The sequence below is a fragment of the Cygnus olor genome, chromosome 10, assembly GCF_009769625.2.
Source record: "Cygnus olor isolate bCygOlo1 chromosome 10, bCygOlo1.pri.v2, whole genome shotgun sequence".
Classification (NCBI taxonomy): Eukaryota; Metazoa; Chordata; class Aves; order Anseriformes; family Anatidae; genus Cygnus; species Cygnus olor.
The window spans coordinates 14575273-14596638 of record NC_049178.1 but is presented as its reverse complement, the minus strand read 5'-3'; the positions used below and the strand labels follow the sequence as shown (position 1 = coordinate 14596638).

Here is a 21366-nt window from a genome sequence, read left to right as displayed (position 1 = left end):
TTATTTGGCAGCCGAATACATGTATCTGGTGTAGGAAAGACTGGTACCTGCATCAAAGTCGCACGCTTGGTTGAAAGAAAATTGCCGATGCGGTGCTGTGTGCTTAGACAAAGCAATGTGAGCACGCTTGTTGGAATCGCCCCCAGACATCACGACACCCGTTTCAGGTGGTCCAGAACCCGAACAACAGATCAAGATGTGGTCTGTGCGCCAGATGGATGCACCGCGGCTGCCAGCGATCTACAATTGTGAACGAACTTTCTCAACGTGAAACCACCAAAAGAACACCGTCAGCTTCACATCTGGGAACGTGATCTCCTCACTGCGGGGCTGGAAACGAGCACAGATGCTGCCACGTGCCCAGCAGCTGGTGCGAAAGTAGTTGGCCAAACTATAGACAGTTGAGTCAAGTTCTGAACAAGAGTTGGAAGGGCTGGGGAAGAGGAAGAACCGATAGCTGTAAGAGCACACAGATGGTGGGACTCCAACCCAACTCCAACAACTGTTCGTGTGCTCTTGAAAGCGCAGTGTAAAAGTGCCGATCAAGCCAGGCCTGGCCCTGTCCAATGCCAAAGAAAAAAAAAATATGGTTGTAGGAGAAGAGCATAAGGAACAGAATATTTTCTTTATACTTCAAGTAGCGATAAAAACCTGGTAAATACAATGGACCTAATAATCAGCATTCAACTGAAAATTAGTTTATTTATTTATTTGTTTGCTTTCGAGAAAAATCCTTTAGGTTCTGGAAGTGTCTTTCCAGTAGTAGTTGATGCGAAATGTAAGTTGATGCGAAATACAAACTAGCTTAGACAATACATGAGAGTTTACTGACGTACCCATTCAGTATTGTCAAGGGTCCATGCCCCGACAGGTGATTTCCATCTGTAGTTTCTATGGCATAGCTACTTCTTTTTGAAGATTTCAAGAAAATGGTTTGGCCCTTGAGTAGTAACATTAAGCCTTCTGTTTAAAAAAAAAAAAAAAGAGAAATCTACAGACCTCGACTGACTTTAACAGATGTACAGGTAGTAGAATGTTTTACATGTAATTATAACAACTATTTATAGTAATTAGCTTGAATTTAATTGCTTCTCAGCATGCTAAGATAGTAAATTACAGCTTTATTTCAAACAACTCCTGTTGTCTGTTTTTCTTAAACTGAACACAGGAAACCCAATAAAAACAAACACGTGGAGAATCACCATTCTCGGTTCCTGTCCCAGTATGTCAAACGGGGATGCTTCGCTTTGATCTTACACGTGGCACTTCCCTCATCCATGCAGAGGATCCAAGCTTGCTTCCCTCGGCACGGAAGACGTTCTCCTCTTAAGAGCAACGGGAGACCACAGCGAGATTACCCTGGAACAAGCCAGCGCCTGCTAACTTTCATGTGGATCCAGTCTTGGGCAGGCACTGCTGGCTCTTCCAGTCGTTGTCCAACCACTTTGGGCTGAGCGGACTCTTTAACAAGGTGTCCGCCCGTGCTCTGGGACTTCCCCAGACACCAGCGTTCATCCGTTTGCACTGGGTGTACAAGTCAGCATATAGCTTTCATCCAGTGCAAGTAACGTTGTTGCCATCTGGTCTAACATAAAAGGTGTCTTGTTCTGTAATGATGGTACATCTACAGAAGCAAAAAATACTCTGAATTTTAATATATGCATTTATATGACTGTCAAGGTGCTTGATATTAATAGCTTGACTTTACTGTAAGCAGAGGTAGAAGAAATGACACCGCCTTCACAGTGCTGGCACAATTTCCCTATGAGCTGAATTCTCAGCCAGTAGTTTCTGTCTCTGCTTTTTTGCCATACAAACCTGAGCAGGAATGTTTTATTTTTTATTTCAGTTTAGATTTTGAATGCTTTTATTATGAGTTTCCTCAATCCCTGAGAGAAATTAGAGAGGCAACAATGCTACTCTTATTGCATAACACCAACATTTACTGACAATAAAAAAATAAAAATTTCCTGAAAATAAAAATAACTGAACTTGCACAAAAAAGAACAGTTTCTATAAAACCCTTTTACTAGGTTGTTGTTATGAAAGTTGAATTTCTCATTTTTTACAAAAAAAAAATAAAAATCCCTCTTTTTAAAGAAAGGTCACTCAATCTTTTTGGAAAGATTTAATAAATGACTTTTCCCCCTCTTACTAAATTTAGTCTTTTGTTGAATTGTTTCAGTTCCTATTAAACCTTCACAAAAATGTACTTTCTATTATGTTTCTTCTAATAGGTTTCCCAGCCTTATAACTATAATAAATTTGTCAGTCTAGCTCCAGTGAACACTGGACTCCTAAATCCTACCACAACAGATTATAAATATAACCATTTCTAAACCCTTTCAAGAAGTTTTACCCTTTCTTTCAACTCGTTTTATGTACTCAGCAATTCAGTGAAAATAACCTTTTGAAGTCATTCTTTAAACTCTTCTTGTGGTGATAGCGCAGTCTACTCATTTGATCAGTCAGTTAGAAAACCCGAGTTCTGCTCCCACCTCTGCCACCGCGGATTCAGCCTGAACCAACTCACTTAAAGTCAATGTTTCCTTAAGTGTTCATTTAGAGGAAATGACCAACTTGACCCATATAGGGCCTGATTTCCAGAGTAGCTGAGTGCTCAGAACTACAATTTAAATCATTTGGAGTGGTGCCCTTAGCACTGATAAGAAAACATGCCTAAAGACATCGTGTTAGGTAACCAGAAAGGAAGACCCTCAAAAGGAGCTTTTACAACAGATATGCAAGTGTACTTTATTTGACTAATCTCTTTCCTCTAATTTGCTTCTATGACTATTATTATTGTTATTATTTTTTTTAGGAGAGAAGGAATTGCTTCTTTAGCAAACAAAATACTCTTTTGATAAACAGTTCTCTTCAGGACGTGTTTTAAAGTTTGCATTAATGAAAACAAACTATAACAAAGCCTTTAGAACATTAATAACCACACTGAAAGCAGAAATGCAAGCACGGTGATCGTATAAATTTAAGAAAAGCAGACAGAATCTAAATATCTCGAGCTCTGTGTCATAAAATGAATCAACTCAGCTTCATAACTCTGTATAAAGAATAAACAGCAATGCATCATATTTGCTTTGTATGAATGAATGGGAAGAAGAGAGAGGCAAGGCTTATTGAAGTAGTATTAAAGCTTAATTAATGAAAACTTCCTGGGGACACAAATAATCTTCATCAGTCCTGAATTACAGCATAAACTCTAGCCTTCAATTTAAACTCCCTTGTCAGGCCTACCCACAATCATAAAATTGAGGAAAAGATGAGCTTCTTCACCCGTCTTTCCTTTTGAGAGAATTACTTAGCTGAGCTCCTCCAAGCCTGCTAGGGTTCACTCTACTCGTTTGAACAGCTGTAGGTGTTACGCTGTGTTTCCAGTCACCTGAGTTCAAGAAAAATGAATTCAGACTAAAGAGGGATACAAAAAGATTTAGGATGATCAAGGTAGTGGAGCAAACTTGCTTTGTGAGCCGAGATTTATCAAAACAAGATCAGGAGAAGTATCTGATTGTTTTCTATTCATACACGAGTAGTTGTTCACATCAGAGAAAAATGAGTTTTTTAAGCAAAAAGATAGAGCTAGCAGAAGAACAAATGGATGTAATTAATAAATCTTAACAGGGAATTCTGAGGAAGGAACCTAAGCATCCGACAAGTGAACTTTGACAATGGCCTACTAGTAAGAGTGGAAGGGGAGGGCGGGCAAGAAAACGGATCCATTTTAACACGGACCTTGATCGGTTTGTGACCAGGAGTCTGCGACGTGGCTTTCTGTGTGACTCGGCGCCATCAAAGGGAAGTCAAACTTGCAGAGCCCGTCCTTCTGCAGCAGCCCTGTCCTGCTGAGCAGCGCTGGTGAGACTTCAGACTAACACCACAATGTCAATATGTAATAAGCTGATTGATAGTTGTGTCTGAGAGAGGAGAATGTGGAAGCTACAGTTCCAAGTCACCTGCTGCTTTGTGCCTCTAGCTGTGAGTAGTATTGCCGGGGGAAGATGGGCAATAAACACTGTAATGCACAACTTCTGCAGTCTGCTTTCATTTGCCTGCCAAACCAGCCTGCTTGCTGCTGACACCAAGGCTACGTAGGTGTGTAGAGTATTGCCACGCTATTCAGAAGTTGGAAGGAGAATGTTTTTTTTTTTTTTAAAAAATCTCTGTGTTGTGAAGCTCTTTCTGTCAGCATAGGCTTCCTAATGTAAACTTCTCTGTGCTGTGATCTCAATACGAGTTTTGTACTACAAAGTCCTACATGACGTTGTTTGTAGTTGGCTGTTTATCTGAACCCATTTCGTAGCCTAAGGCACAGAAAGGCAGGTGAATTTAAATTTGAGCTTTCAAGTTGGTTTTCAAATGCTGTCAGTTTAAAATATTGAAATAATGTCAAGTTCTAACAACATTCTCAAATTTTCTTGCCCAATTGGGTATCTTTGTCTTTGGTGAACAGAGCTCTATTTGTGATCAGAGTTATGGACAGCACGGTAGAGTCCAGGTGTTGCAATAACTGGCTAAAAATGTCAGTGCTGCCATTGACATGAAAAGGGTCAACGCTTGGATTTCTGCCATTTATGGTTCAGCCTAGCAGTAATGTAGTAGTGGAGATTTTCTTCGGAAAGATGAAGCGGTAAGCTCAGTAAGAAATATGAGAAAAGAAATACAGTCTAAGGAATGAGAAAATGACTTTCCTTAGGGAGTATCATTTATTTTCTTCATTAAACCACATCACAGAAGATTATCAGTTGACGGCTAGGTTGTCAGTTACTGAAAATGGACATGACTCTAGCAAAAGCTGTAAAGTTGCATCAATTTATATCATCTTTTTTTAAAGAAAATGTTGATATAATTAAATGAGGCTTACGCAGTCATGTTCTGTGTGTGTAGGTACCTGCACACATTCATGCACACCTTTCTTTAGTATCTCTTTCTTCAGAAGTTGTTGACATTGACCAATTGCAGCTAAGTTTGACACCAAGACTGCTAGCCTCAAAGGCAGCACAGTCCTAAAAGTTTTGTGAAAATGGATGGCTATGCAGAGAGGAAGAAAGGCTATAAAGAGAGCTTACCACTTAATAGATGTCAGAAGCTCCATGTAGGTTATTTTTTCCTCCAACTCAAATCCATAGGAAAGCAGGTTCTATTATTCATAGAGCTGCTTATTTAATTAAAATTTTATTGTATTTAGAGCAACCAAAATGAAACGAGTTTATATAGGCAATCAAGCGATCTGTTGCTAAAATATGGGCTCTCGTATAAATCAAGCAGTTAGGGAGATGCCCTAAATTTCCTCTCTGGAAATGGCTCTCCATAATTGGCTAATCTCTCAAAATAATTTGTGGTACCTTCTTACATGTTGTGCCAACTGGAATAATCAAACAGGGCTGATTAAAATTATGCTTCCCCAGTTCTATTTAAAATGTGCAGTTCATAACTTTTATATACTTTGAATTGGCTTTGGCTGTTCTAGACTCTTAGAAGGGACTGTTGTCCCTGCACTAGAGGAAGCACAGTCGAGTGATGAAAACGGCTCAGTCTCTGTTCATGTGTGAGAGGCTGTGGGTTTTAACTGTAGAAAGTATCGTGGAAGTGTTGGGATCCATGCTCCGAATCCCACAGAGCATGCACAGAGTTGCAAGGTGCATCACGACAAGGTGCTGAAGGTACCTCCCAAAAACATAATCCTGAATGTAATGTGCTTGTTCATTGAATAATATATATATATTAATATATAATATGTGCCCCCAAAATGACTCCACTACTGTCCAGGATATATATATATATATATATATATATATATATCTGTTATATATATTAATAACGTGATCTGGTTAACAATGTAATCCTTGCAGTAGAGGACCATTTCCAATGTAACCCAAATATTTTTTATCAAGCCCTCCTGGACAGTAGTGGAGTCATTTTGGGGGCACATCTCGCACTGCAGATACAGCATAGAGTTAGCTGTAACATTCATTTAAAATAAGAGGCCAAATGAATGAATGAAATTGTAGGAATTCATTCAGTAAGGGAACTGAGTATTTTTAATAAATAAAGACCCAGCTAATTTCACTTGGAATAGTAACTTTGAAGTCATACAGGCCAGGAGCTCTTCCATCTCTGAGTCTTCCTGAAGATGCACACTGAGGGAGACCCACAGTGACTCTGCAAAGACAACTTCTACAGGACTTCAGCTCACCTCCATTGCTGTTGGCTCATCACCCAAAGGCTCTTTTCTGTGTGGCCGAAGCCAGTGGGGGTGGGAGAGGAGAAGAGTGTGCACACCTAACTTCGTGTTTATTCCTCAGCTTAAACTCATGGGTGTTAATGGCTGAGGATAAGGTAAAGAGCATCATACATAAACAAATAGCAAACCTGTCTCTTTATTATGCTTCCACACACTGTCTCTGGCAATGCGCACGGGTCCACAGCTAGGGTCCCAGGATACCACTACAGCCGAGTAATTGCTGTTCAGCATAAACATCTTTGTCAGAAGACTGGAAGAGCTATGCCTAAAATTGCTCAGGGGAAAAAAAAAAAAAAAAAAAGAAAAACCGCAGTAATGCCAAAAGCCAAGAGATTAGTGATACGGTAACAGTAAAATCTTGGCTCTGCTAAAGTCAAAATGAACTTTGCCAGTAGCTTCGGAGAAGTCCAGGTTTTTGCCTTGAGAACCTGCCCAGAGCAGCTGCTCTGGCTGGGTGTCCTGAGAGAGCCTCCTGCCTGCAGGGCTCCGAGGGAACGTGTGCTGTCCTGAATTCAGAAAGCTGGATTTAACAAGCATGTGCGCCCCACGAATGCCTGTGCCACTCTTTGTGAACAATCTAATTTTCCCAGCTTTGCTATTAATTGTCACAAAGTCAGGTATTGCAGCAGAGCACTCACAGTTGTCAGCGCTTGCGTCGCACCCTTTGAGGGAGAACTGGCAAGAAAACATTACAGTACAGAGGATTTTGTAAAAAAAAAAAAAAAAAAAGGTTGGCTTGCTGTTTAGAGAGCGCTGGGAAGGGACTGTTGTGAAAAATGAAAGATTTGAGCATAAGCCATTTTTTTCCCTAAGCTTTCCATCAGGATAAGAACCACGACCGTTCCTTCTTTGGCAAGGTCTCTGGCCAGTTTGCAGCGAGTGCCTCTACCTGGAGGTTTAATACTTTACGTTGTGGCCCTTGCAGTGAAATAAAGCCGCTGAGAGCCTGGCTGACATGGATGTGAAATGCTGGTGTCCTGTAGAGGGGAAGCTGTGTCTTTACCACGTGGGCAATGCAGTGCACGGCTTCTTGCTCCTAGGAGGAAGCGGGGCCCCCAGGACACACCAGCACGTGATAAAATCTGAACGAGGACGGCGTAATGAACCTGGGATTAGCTGCATGGAGAAACTTAGTGCCAGAGTACTGCCTGTTTGTGCTGTAATCTGTCGCACGCCATCCTACAACCTTGTAATGAGGTTAGCTCATAAATCATTAATAGATAACATAAGCTCCTAACAGATAAGGAAAACAAGGGTCGCAAGCTCATCAGCAGATAATGCTATGCTGCGGTAATAAGCAACCTGCTGAACCCTGTAATCGCCTCCAACAATTGAGACCTATTTGTGAAAGTATCTATTAATTCTTATTAACTGTTACAAAAGGAAATGTGACAGGACCGGGCATATAATAGGAGATCACTTTTTTTAGTGCTGTGGGCATAGTGCCACTGTTTCCCAAACCCAGTGTGCAGGAACTGACCGTAGCTTTACAGCTTGGCAGCGGGGATGCAGCCTACCTTTAGCAGAATAGCTGTAGATCTGCCTTCATATTGCTTTGCAAAAGTAACTTGCATCTTTTACTGGCAACTGAACGCAACAAAGCCGTGGATAGGAGGGATTTTAGAGAATAAATTAGCTTATCTTCAGGTATTATAGCAGTAGATAAAATAAAAAAAAAACAACAAAAAAAAACCACACAAACAGCACAAACCCCTTCCCCAAGCAATAGTATTTTCCATTCGTTATACTGGGAATGGCATGCAACAATAGGATTATGATGACTGCAACTGTACCATACTGAAATAAAATTAGTTTAAAAGGCAGGAACAATATCATCATCAGATAACTTTCTTGCAAGGTGGAAAATAGCTTTAATAACGTTATTGTTGGAACCAGTCTAAAAAATATGAAGGCTCTCCTCCCCACACCTCCTAGAAAACAGCGATTGTGTTAAAAGCAATCTGTCTGGGTCTAGAGGGCTCCTTTGGTATTGCCAAGCTATGAAAAACAAGGGCTGTGGCATGCAGCTGAAAATCAGCAATGCAGAGTGTTGAAATCTCATTCAGACAGGAGTGTATTTCAGAGTACAAGACCAAAGAGGAATATTCATTATATGGAAAGTTAATGCATCGTGCTGCCTGGGAAGGATGCTGAGAGGTGGCACAGGAAAATCAATAAAGATTGAAGTCCCTGTAACTGCAGGCAGAATGTGGAATAAGAGCTCCAAAGGCAAGGAATCCAATTGCCAAAGTTAATATTACCTTTTCGGAACATGCTTTTTGGGCTTAGTAAGGAAATAACATAATGGGGCTTTGCTCGCTATTTTGGAAAGAATCCACTGTATAGTCTCAGGAAGAAAAGAGGATGAGAGATGATTCAGGCTGAAGATTTGGGCAGGGGTGGCTGCATGCTCAGGAGGACATCAGCCTTGCTCAGGGCTGTTCATTGCCAAGGCCACGATCAACTGCCCATTAATAACAAATTCCTGGTCAAGGCACCTGTAGCAGTGGGTTTTCATGCCTGTTCTGAGAGAATGGACTTTCCTAAACTAGTATGAGGTCTGTGGGAATACGGCTTCCCCCAAAAATATTTTGAACAATGTGAAAACCAGGAGGGAGCCATTGGACTGGGTGAAAGCTTTGTGCCATGAATCTGTAACTTCGTGATCAAAATTCGCTTTATCATCTTGTGGAACACAGGCTTCGGCCCAGTTATGTGCAGCAGCAGGAGCATAAAAAGTGACTCATATGAAAGAAATAAGGGCATAAAAAGTGGGTGTAGGGGCAGAGGAGAACTGCTATTATCCCTTATTTGCGAACTTCAGGGTAATTTGACCAACTTTATGCCATTTCTATTAAATGACCGTGTTCTTTCCACTTGTCATTTTGGAGCTTATTCTTTTTCTTTTTGTCATACCTTTTATGTGACGAACGCCTGCTTAATACATTTTTTTGGCAGTTCTCTACTTAATCTTCCTGATTCCTGTGGCTACCAGCACAACGCCGTGTTTCAGGACCTGTTCAAGCTGGTGGATCAGAGACCAGTCACGGCTCTGTGCTGGGGCTGCGAGGTGCTGAGCCCTTGCTGATCAGGCACCCGTGTCTCAAGCTGGGAAACGAGGAGGAGAATTTTGGCAAATAGAGAAAACTCTGGTGCGACAGCGCTCTGCTCATCTGGCCACGTGGGCTTGACTCAGTTACTCTTGCTAACACACGCATAAAACATTCACCCAGTTGACTGGTGAATGGTGTGAAGATGTACCGACACACGGGCTGGCTATGGCACAAGAAAGATACCAAGGCATTTTTGATTACACTTCTAAATTATGAACACAGAACTGAGATAAACAAATGCTGTAAAACTTGATACCAATATCCTACGTGAAACCAATGAGGTACGTTACTGGTGCGCCTCATTCTTTCCAGTACCTTACATGATAGACTGCTGTGAGATATATAACCCTATCAGGTGCATACCAGATGAATAAGACCCCATCTATTGTATTTGGGATGACTACACAAACCATCAGACTTCATAAAAACAACATTTGAGAATTAAATTTTTATGTTATATAGTGGCATTGTCAATGAAAACAATCAGCTTCATAATACGAGAGCCCACTGCTATACATTTCAGGTACTACATCATAGATGCTGTGCGATCAATAGCGTTTCTGAACTGCATACAGAACATAGAGCCTAACAGTAGAAAAGACACCTGCATCCTTTTTACTTCAGAAAAAAAAAAAAAGAAAAAAGAAAAAAATTAAAAAAAAAAAAGAAAAAAAAGAAAAAGAAGAGCTAGGATTTACTTATAGCCAATTTTACATGCTGCAATCAATTTACAGGTCACTGGGAGACTTTCTGGCAAAGGCACGACGTATGTCTATGTATGTCTAACAGGCTCAAAGTAAGAGGTTTAAGTAATGAGGAAACTTATTTAAGGCACTAAAATTCAGAAGGCGGAACCTTTCCTAACATAAGCTACCGAACTTTTAAGAGCTTTTATGATTTTTTTCCCCACTAATGGTGTTTTTCAGCTTGAAGGCTGGTATTAAGCAAAACTAGGGATGTTCTTTGCTAGTTGCAAAGTGTGCTAACCTTTTTTACACCCAGCTAAGCAAAGTGTTAAATAGCTTAACCTTTTTTACTTTGTCACCTGTTTTTACACAGCTTGCTGTATTACAGCTACAATAGCAAGAACTCATTCAGGTCGCAGTCCCACCTGTGGCATTTTAACACAGGGTGTTCTGCAACCTGGTGTGCCCTACAAGTGTCAGCTGACAGTATCATGAATGAAATGATATTTAATTGAAATGACATTAAATGTTATTTTAAATTAATATTGCAGCTTAGAAACAGAGTGTTGTTCTGAAGACTGGGACCAGAGTTTGTCCCACAGTTCTTACACTGAGGCAATACCCTTAGAGATCGTGGTTTGAGCCTGTGAGGATGAATTCCTGGAGGGCAAAGCTGTGCAGTGCTGATGGGCCCATCAGGCTGCACGTAATGAAGGCCTCAATTTATTGTTTTTCTATGGTTTTCTATTCTTCTTGATTGTCTGCTGATGAAACCTGGTAAGCACCTTGTTACCTTGTTACATGAAATTGCTCATTTATCTGGTACATCCAGGACAGCCCTATTTCGTCCCTCTGGTGTACCAGGGAGAAACCGTTTTGCAGAGAGAAAACAACTAGGCTTTATCCAAGAGGTCATCATTTTCCTCCCATGCATTGGCTGAGAGAACGCTACAGATCTCATTTTATCCTGCAATCAAGCTCGTCAGGTCTCCCCTTGCTTTTCTTCCCAGCAAGGAAACGAGGAGCCTTGCACTCTTCATCTCCTGTGGAAAGGACACGCAGCATCGCAGAGCTCTGGTGCTGAACTTCAGAATTTGCTATGCCATATGCCAAATGGATGTTATTTGAAATAGTTCTCTCCCCCCAAGTCTCATGCTACAAAATTCATGACTATTGTCATTACCACCAGGTTTTCCTGTCCTGCTAAATGTCTGTCTGAAGGAAGGAAGCGCCTCAACCAAGAGATGACAACACACTGGCCCTCCTAAGTGACTGCGGCGTGTGGATTTTGTACTCGAGCAGACTGAAGCCTTCATCCATGTCCCACAGCCTGCTGGTTGCCCAGTGAGGGGTCAGCGTGAGCCAGCAGAGGCCGGGCAGGTCGGCGTTGTCGCTATGCCACTGAAGCATAACAGCGCATGGAGGTGGTGCAGGGAGGGCCTGCGGGCCTGCATGGCGCATGCCTGAGAAGCCACGGTTCCTCTATTAGGACACAGAAATACTTTTCAAGAGTCTATACGGGACTTCTTGCAGTGTCTGCATTTTATTTGGATGTTCCCTCTTGCCTCAGTGTCTCATTCCTGCAGGTCTGGCTGACGAGAGCCGGTGCGGCCGCAGCTAACAGGACTGCGCGTTGCCTTCGCTACGTGCCTGGGATCTACGGTCAGAGCAGCAACGCGGTTTGTGGAGCAGTACTAAGAGTAGCCACCAGCCACCCATCAAACCCACCCCAGGCCAGATTCCTCAGTAGGAAAAGCTTTAGTTCTGCTCCCTCCTGGCTGCTGGGGTCAGCCCCCGAGGGACCCAGGGAAAGCTGGGTCCCTTAGTGCCTAAATGGTGCAGAAAAGCACCTCCTTTACACAGGGGCCTGTGCAGGCAGAGCCCGCTGCCCTCACCTATCAGCTGGGGCGTGCTTCTGGAGCATAAAAGCAGTAAAAAATTGCTGGTGGAGGGTTGTGCCACATTCCCTTCCATCAAGCCTTAGGCTGCTAGCCAGTAACGCTATCCTTCCAAGACAACACATACGTACCTTCTGGCTTTCTTTTGATGTTGACTCAGAAACTTTCTCTTTCAGCAGTTCCTTAGATATAGGAACAAAGTATTTATGATTAGCTATTGTATAAGAATAGCCTGTGGTACGGGATGTAAGACCAACAGGATTTTAATTTAGGTGTGACAGAAATTACGAGCCATACAGAATGCTCACGGATAGTGAAATATGAAGTACTGGAAGCTGCTCCCACAAGAGACATGGAACTGAAATGCAAAATCTTTTCAAAATTCAAAAACAACATAAAACACCAGCAAAGCAGATGTCAACTCCTAAACAAGGATTTCAAGACATAAGGAAGATAACAACTTTAGAAAAGAAAAGCGAGCCCAGTGACTGTCACATTAATTGAACACAGTGTCAGGAAAGATTTCTTTGTGAAGTGTTGCTTCTTAAAGCATTACAGAGTCAGAAAGACATCAAAACCATTGATTGGCAGCAAAGGGGAAACAGAAACCACAAGCGATCAATAAGGCAACTGCCAGCAGGTGGTGGTGACACGCCAGTGCCGGAGCCCTGCGTGGCGCTTCAAGTGGCCACGTTAACAGGATTGGGACTGAACCATTGATCAAAATTATTTTTATTTTCGCGAAAGGTCTTGAAAGTACACCTTCTGGCATTTGAATCCATTTTATAAAATGCTGCTATTATTTGTGCCTGCTTAGCATGACTGCTAGCAGCCTCTAGAGGCCTTAAAGGCTAAACTCATTAGCTATTTATTACAGAAGGAGTTGGGAATCTCCTGATACCACCAATTAATTCAGACGTATTGATAGGGGTGGAAAGTGCTAGTAAATCCTATCTTTGGTGCCAAAGTATTAATGAACTACTTACTGTATGCTTCCACGGGATATAGGTCCCAGCCAGCACCTTCCCCAGCCCAAGCAGAGACTTTTTGTAAGGCTTTGCCTCCCCCCTGCCCTCCCGTCCCACCTGTGCGGCCCAGCAGGACAGCTCAGGAGCTTGGGGCCTCCCCGTCCGGGACTGCTGCAGGGCTTGCAGTATGGGGCTGTGGGTTCGGGGCCGTTATTTGGCTGCGGTGTGGAGCCGGGCCCTGTAGCAAGGGCTGGGGCAGGCTGTGGGAAGTCAGGGGGCTGCAGGAGCCAGCGGGCTGTGTCTGCGGGTGCTGCCATGTCACGCGAGTCACAGGCCCTGTCCGGCGTCCCAGGCCCCTGCTTTCGCCCCACCATCCACAGCGTGTCTGAGAGGTGGGAATGCAGCAACACAAAAGAAGGCAGGGGTACAGGGGACTGAGTTTAGCCATCCATTTCATGCCACCAAGCAACGCCAATTACGGGTGCTGTACCCAAGTACTGCCGTGGCACCGCAGAGGTGGCTGCCCCGGAGCTCTGGTGCCCACCACAGGCAGGCTTCTGCACCGCTGGCTGCTGGTGCCAGGACGAGATCCACAAACCCAAGTGGCTTTCCCACAAGAATAACAAAATAAGTAACGCACGCAGTCAGGATCAACACAGGAGGTGGCACGCGGAGCTGTCGAGTTCTTGTTGCAAAACGCTGAGCGCTGCCGGCACAACGCACCCGTTCCAGAGAGAGCTCCCGGCTGGATGCAGCGGCTGGGCATGACTTCTAACACACTCCACAGGGAACATTCGCTGCTTCATCTCTAGGATTCGGAACATCTGTCCCTCCCTCCTTGTCTGGCTGTGACGGGGACGAACACTTTTGCCTTCCCTACCACAGCACCAGGAGGTGCAGGTGACCGCAACGAACCCGGTGAAGGGGCTGGGTGGAAGCCCCTCTTCCTCCGGGCAGCCATCTGCTGGTAAAGCAGAATTGGAACCGGGGAGCGGCACAGCCCAAGGAGCTGGGGGTAAGGCTCCAGCTCTGAATGGGGACAATCCCCCTTCCAAAAGGGATTTTGATGGGGTCACAGCAGTGACGGGTGGAGGCACCGGTCACGGAGAGGAAAGGGAAGCGATCTGATACTCTCTGATAGCCTGAGACAATTAGGACAGGGGCGGCGATCTGCACTGACAAGTGACTGAGAGACAGCTCCCAGATGAGTCCTCCTTGGAAATTTGAGACCTAATTAAAGCAGGCCTCGGATCTCATCATTCTTCCTGCACGCCTGGGACAATGAAATACTGACTTGCGCATCTGTTCTCTATGTGTATTTGATGCAAATAAGAAAGAAGTCTGTAAATACATCAAAAACCATACTTTATTTTATGTATAGCAATACAATTTACATATTAAATAACACTATAATAGAATGATTTGATATAGTTTTAAACATAACAAAAAGAAGATCCTTCAAGTTACAAAAAAACCCAAAACAAACAAAACAAAACAAAAAATCTCCCTCAAAATACTCCCTCCCACCCTGTCCCAAAAGCAAACACCACATTTTTTTTTCTGAATGGATCAATGAGACAAACGTATCCAGTGACTGGCTAAGTCTAATTCCTATTGCACACACTGACAATGGAATCGAAAAAAAATCCAACTTTCACAATCACTGCCCCAAAGAAATGACATGTGTGGAAATCTTTTTGGAGTGTGATGATGGTGTCTCACTACCTTGATACACAGAAGGTATGTATTCACATAGCCACCACAGAACTAGGAAGGAGGTGAAACTAGAAAAAAATTAGCTTTATATGAAAATATAAAATTCTATGATTATATACCATAGATACAAAGTTCCCAGAAGATGCTTATCCAAGCAACAAAATATTTACAGTTTTAATGGTTTCGCTATTTAAAAATGAAGGAAAAGAAAATATGAGTAGACACGAATGCTTAGGTCTTTAGAAACAATGGCTGCTTGCTAGTTTCAAATGTTCTAACACAACAAAAAAAGTCACTACCCCAAATGTTGGAGAGTTGTGACATTGTATAAAATTGACTATCTCCTCTTTTGGAGACGTTTATTCTTAAAACTCAAGATATTTTTCTTGAAATTAATTATCCTCTGTAGAAAATGCTTCCCTTTGCAAATAGTTAACAAAAACACTAAAAACAGTTTAACAGCTAAGACAAAGTAGAGGCCAAATCTCGTCATTACAGTTCCTTCTCTTTCTCTATCTTTGCATTCCTTCTCCTTTGATAAGTAAAGCCAATGCAGTTCACATTGTTAAAATGGCAACAAAGAGAAGAAAAGCAAAGGGGTAACAATAAGAGTTGAATTACGTCTGTCAAAAATTAAAAAAAAAGAGAAAAAAAAGAGAAAAGAAAGAACAGCAATGCAGTGGATTAACAAATCGGCATTTTCCCTTCATATAAAAATTCACTGGCACCATTTGAACATAAACTTCAGAACTCAGGGTTTGATGTCCAAAGACATGAATTTGAGAAAGATTGCTAAATCTTTAAGAGAACTACATTTTATTTTTTTTTTAAATTAATTCGGTTTTGTTTTGCTGAGAATTAGTAGTATGTATCTTTGGTAGAATTGATATCTATATTTTTAGCTTTTAAATAAAATATATCAGCTTAAAAAAAAAGATTACTAAGAAGGCAGTTGTGCTGTTTCACAAAGAGTCTTCTCCTAATGTTCCAATACATCACTCGGGGTTCAAGCAATTCAAGCAGTCAGAAACTGGAAAAACAACTGAAAAGTTGCAGATCCTGTGAAGGATTCCACTAACCTTGAACAGACCTACAGCACGGAAACAGTCGCACACGGGAAGTAGGTCAAGGGTTTGGGATTTTTTTTTTTCCTGTTCCTAAATGCAGATTTGGGAACGGACACTTTGAAATACTAAGGACAAATGCTGCTTTGAAGTGAAAGATTTTAGAGCTTGGTCTTGAAGAATCAGCCTGCTAACCTGCGTGTCCGGGCAGTCCTACCAGCCCTTCCAGCGCCTCCTGCCCATGCCAAGTCAATGCCACGTCACTCACGTCCAGGGGTGTCACCAGTTTCAGATGTTACAATGACACAGCAGCTTTCCAAGCATTCCCTCTTGGAAAGCTTGGCTATTTTTATGGGCTCGACACATAGAAGTCTTTTATGTCTTTCACATGGTCTGCAGGTGCAAACACATGCAAGAGATGGAGAAATCATATCTTAGAAATGTAGACACACATGCGCACACGCTTCCATCCAGTGCTTCCTTGTTCCTCAGGGCTGTTGCTGAGGACATTTTACGGGGATACACTTACGCACTCCTAATTTGCAGGCCTGCATATTGCTTGGGAGCTTCTGATGCTTGAAAAATGTCCCGAGCAAATGCCAAGACGTGGTTACAGCGCGAGGGCTGGCGTGGCGAAAGCAAGGCTGCGATGCGCAGCGTGGGGCTTGGCCAGACAGACCCGAGAGCATCTCGGCGGGGAGCTGCAAGCGCAGACCTCTGAACGCAACACATTCAGTCCTTCTGCAGTCCCAGGGAAAGAGGGGCAAGTCCATGGAGGAGAGCAGGACTGCAGCTGCTTACAGCAGGACAGATTTGGCTCTAACACGCTCCTAATCCTGACCTTTACAAGCAATTCCTAGCTTCATCCACTTCAAGCCTAATGCATCATCTATTGGTTATCTGACTGTTAACACAGCTTTTAACACACAGCTTAATCCCCCCCTAAGAAAAAATCCATGGAGAAGTCATACGACATCAGTGTAAATTACTTCCTCATGGATTAAGCCCCAAGCAAGTGTTTCAGATGTGGGAAAATGCCAATGCAAATACATGAATTTCCAAAGCGTCTACCAAAGTTCAACCCCACAGCCTTCCTTCATTGATTTTTAAAACTCGTGAGAAGGTAAGGGATTAAACCAGGGGTATTCAGACAGCGTGTCACGAACCACAGTTATCTTCCATCATGCCACTGAAATGAAAAGTAATCAGCTAAAAGTACTGAGCAAATCCAACCCTCTCGATGCCTGCAGTAATCTTTGTGTCACTTTGCTCTTGTCAGGGTCTGAACTCATTCCTTCTCTCTACACCTCCCCAGGAACTTAAACACTTCAGGTTGAACTGAGCAAAATCCCCCGTACCGGCTGGAATTGCCTGGGGCTGGGATCATGGCTGGGGGTGCAAGGGGGGCTCGGCAGCCTCGTGCCAGCACGCACTGCTCAGCACACCCTCGGCAAAACCTTGCTGGCAGGCAGCGATGCCTGAAAACTTACTGCAACAATTCCTTCTCCCCACTGGGCTGTAGCGACCAGGGAGCCCGACTCAACTCCTACCACATGTAAACTGACTCACTCGGTGTGGGGCTGTCCCAGGGCAAGGGGATGCAAACTACATTTGGAAAATTTTGCACGTTTTATTTGGACTAGCTGGTGCTGGACATGGCATTTCCTTAGAGAAACCATGGATATATTCCACTGTTCAGCATTAGCAGTTATTTGGACCACTTGTATCGAGGGAATTCAACAAATTGATTAAGTAAAAGGTAACTATGTAAAAGGTTGCTGATGAACTCTTAAATATATTGGTGCTGGAATTAATCAAGTGCATCCATAATAGGAAATCTTTCCCTTATTAAAAATAAAAGGCCAGATGTTAGCACATACCAGTTCGTGTAGCTCCTCTGCTCTCAGTTTGTACCTCATGAGGTTCTCAACCAAAATGCCTGCTCTCGATATAAATTCCACTTTCAGCTTCCTTCTGTGTAAAAAATCCACAGAACCTTCCTCTTAGCTAAGCTTCCTCCTCGCCCTCCCCCCTCCAACAGAATAAGTGGGTTTTTCCTTGCCACATTTCTGTATCCTAGCAAGGCCGGAGTGGCAGAAATTGATGGTTTTACATTAAATGAAATATATGCTGTAATATTTTGACAAGTCCTGAAAAATACAATGCAGGTTTTGTGCAGTTGAAATTTGGAAGAAATTAATGCCATAAATATGGGATAGTGCCTGTAACTGTATACCAAATGTCAGGGTGGTTGAAACGACACAGTTCGTTCTCAAGGCAGATTCAATAACCCCTCCCTACTCAGCAGAGCTATGAAGGACATGATTAGCTTTAACCCTCAGGAGAATTAAGTATGTGCTTACTTCTTTTGTTAAATGAGGATGAGCCTTGTTGAATTGCAACCAAATACAAAAGGGAGCCAATAAAAATGTATAATTAAATGCTCCAAACAATAATTCAAATTATTTATATAATCTGGAGGAAAAACACTTCAGTGGTGTGGGAGGGAAAACACAATAAACTAGGTTTGTGCTAAAGAATTAGTCTGGCAAAAAAAAAGAGGGAGAATGGAACTTTATAGGTAGTTTTTTTATTAGTTTGCTTCACCAGTAAATATGGATCAGTACTTTATGTTTTAGCACTAAAGTATGAAAATTACACACCTGTAAAAATGGCATCTAACAGTTATGAAATTAAGAAACGCCTGTCATCATGTAACATACCATTAGGTGTGAGGTCATATTCAAGAAATAGTAAGGAAATTAATGTGTTTAAAATATTGAATAGCTTAGTAATGTAAAATATTGCTACCTTCGATATATCTGAAAACAGGTCTGATTTTGGGTTATAGTAGATTTCTTACTGTATTGGCTCTGACGAAAATAAAAACAAAATACTTTCCCAACACGGGGCCAGTTAAAAAACTAAAATTGACATTTTTCTGAGTAAATGGGGAAACTTTGAAACTGTAAGTTCAAAACCTATCACTGTGTCCCACATATGAATCGCATCTAATTTATAATTATATTGTATGTAATTCGTATATTCCATGTGAAGCAAGTCTTATGTCTGTGAGTGTACAAACAGCAATGTGAAACAATACAGAAATAATTGTTTCTGCTCCACAAGGCTATTACACCTTCACTGTAGCTAATAATCACCTGCCACATTTTGTCAAGAAAGGATGAACGCTGCTCATCCACTCCACTGGAATGCAGAATACCATCACAAAACTGTGACATGATAATTAAAATAATAAATATGGTATGAAGGGGTACAGTATCTGTCGTAGAAAGAATCCACCTGGCCTAGCATTCAAGATTTAAGATTCAAGGGTCACTGTAGTTAGCAAAACTTCACTGCATTTAAACGAAACAGAAAAAGCATGTTTGTTGTCATGGAATGTCACATCAGGGCTTGTTTTGTATTAGAATATTATAGGCAGTAACACTGATCATATAGTGCAAACTAGATAAAATTGCGTTTCACTGTGTGAAATAAACAGAGGTGCAAATGCTCAGTAGGATACCATTAAGACATAAAATGGCAAAAAATAAATATCAAAACTTTTATCAGTGTAAAAAAGTAATTGGGTTATTGTATAACCTAGAGTCTGGCAAAAAAGGCCTCAAAAAAGTTCGCTCAGTCTTCAGAAGTTCTACAAATTAAGTGCCTTTTCAGGTTTCCAATTAGACAAGAGACTCCATGCTTTCTGCGGGATCTGACTCATCACTGGCCATCACAGCACCGTTTTTGTCCAGTGTCATGGGACCGTTTCCATTTTCCTTAGTGCTGACCAAGCTTAGCATCGCCTTGTAAAGAAACTGGTACTGCTCCTGGAAAAGAAAGGACAAGTTATTTCAATCCTTCCAGCGTACGTAAGTGAGAGGCAGTTAAATTCGGCATTTCTGGGGAAGGACACAGCTATTTGTTACTAGAAGCATATGTAAAAGAGAAGAAAAATACTTAAGAGTAATTATCTGTGTTAATCTATCTTAACCTTGTCACCTCAAGATCTCAGTTTTGAGTAGATTGTATTATTCCTGATCTACTGCCCACTGAAGAGAAAAGAAGTCTTTCCACAGATACTATAAGGACACTGCAGAAGGTCCAGAATAATATAACAAACCAAACAGCACGTTGCAAGACCCCTACAGTATCATTACTATTTTTCCAGCAACCAGGGCATGCATCCAGTTCCCTTATTTTCCTCTTTATTCCATTACCATGCTGATTTTAAAAAACAACATACAATTTATGGACATTATATGATTTCATACAATGAATTCAATGTGTCAATTCCTTGATAATTGTTCCACACACGACTTCTAAATACATAAATGTGTTAGATCAGCTGTTGGCTTAAATTCCAAGAGGAGGAATGAGGACAGAGCAAGGAGGCATTCACAGCTACTCAGTTCCAAGGCATCAGCAGATCAGTGTACCCCAGGCACTGAGTTATGGCCAAACTCACCTTTGGGGTTATCTCTGGGAAGGCCCAACAGGCTGGGAATATAGCAAACAGAACGTTTGGAGGTAAGGCCCCACACCTCCAACCATCCAGACCTTACCTGGGCGAATACTATTTGGGGCAAAACTGTGCTAGAGGTGGGACTAATGCTCAAACAATACAGGAGTGCAGGACAGTATCTGAGCCCACAGCTCAGGCTGTTCCCTCGTACAGGCAGAGCCACGCACGCCCTGCCAAGGGCTCTTGGTGCACGCAGACTGAAGAGCTCCTCTGCTGAAGGTTTTCCTCCCTTCAGCATTCCCTGCCCTGCTGCACCCTTTGGATCACAATTTACAGGGCTGGCAGGGGGGTGCTGACAAGCTGAAAGGCCTGCCTGAACAGCAACCCCCTAGCTGTGTGAGAAATAAGCTTAATTGCAAATCAAGACTGCAGGTTTGAGGTTTATAAAAAATGACAATAATACAAAAAAAGCCCAAATGCAACTTCTGCTTGGTAGCAGAAGCAATAGACTTGATAATATACACAATACATGTTTCAGTTCATGCTTTTGGTCTCAAATGAAAACCTTGTAAACTCTCCATTTATATCCCATTTAAAAACTTACAATGTCTGTAAATACTCCAGGCCGCATAAGATTTATCATCTTTGCCACCTGGAAAACATCGACAGCATTTTCATTCTCCAGCTGCTGGGACAGAGTGGTAAGGGCACATAGCGTTCCCGCTGACACAGCTCCATACCTGAAAAACCACACCAAAAGGATAAGATACTCAGAAAAATACCGGGGCACGTTGACAAAGAGCTAGGAAAATGTCAGTATAGCCTTATTTGATTGCCATAGTTCGTCTTTATATCTAGTAAATGCTTGCTTTACGCTGGCTATTTTTCAGTCATTTTAATTAAAAAAAAAATAGACATTTGATGGTACACTAGTCATTTCAGGATATCTGCAGTATTCAATATGAAGAATTGTATCAACAGAAGAATGTGAGCCATTTAAAAATACCCAGCTTGCAGAGTATAAAAATGAAATCAGTTCTCACATGCCACATGTACTGAAAGCATCTGCATTGTAGCCGAGTGTATTTTAAATTCATTAGTGGGAGCTCAAGCAAAACATAAATGATTAGAAAGAAATGCACCTTGCCTCTTCCTTTGCATCAGACAATTATATAAAACTAACAGGGATATGTG

General features: G+C 42.1%; 1 protein-coding gene across 3 annotated transcripts in view; it reads right to left on the bottom strand.

Moving 5' to 3' along the window:
- Positions 1–14269: 14269 nt before the first annotated feature.
- Positions 14270–21366, bottom strand: part of PTPRG (protein tyrosine phosphatase receptor type G) — a 402944-nt gene continuing 395847 nt past the window's right edge. For all 3 annotated transcript variants that reach the window (XM_040569169.1, XM_040569170.1, XM_040569171.1), the window contains 2 exons: positions 20777–20912; positions 14270–19537 (listed from right to left, as the gene is read on the bottom strand). In XM_040569169.1, the coding sequence (XP_040425103.1) occupies positions 19391–19537; positions 20777–20912 (283 nt within the window). In that variant the 3' untranslated portion in view covers positions 14270–19390. The remainder of the gene's footprint in view (positions 19538–20776; positions 20913–21366) is intronic.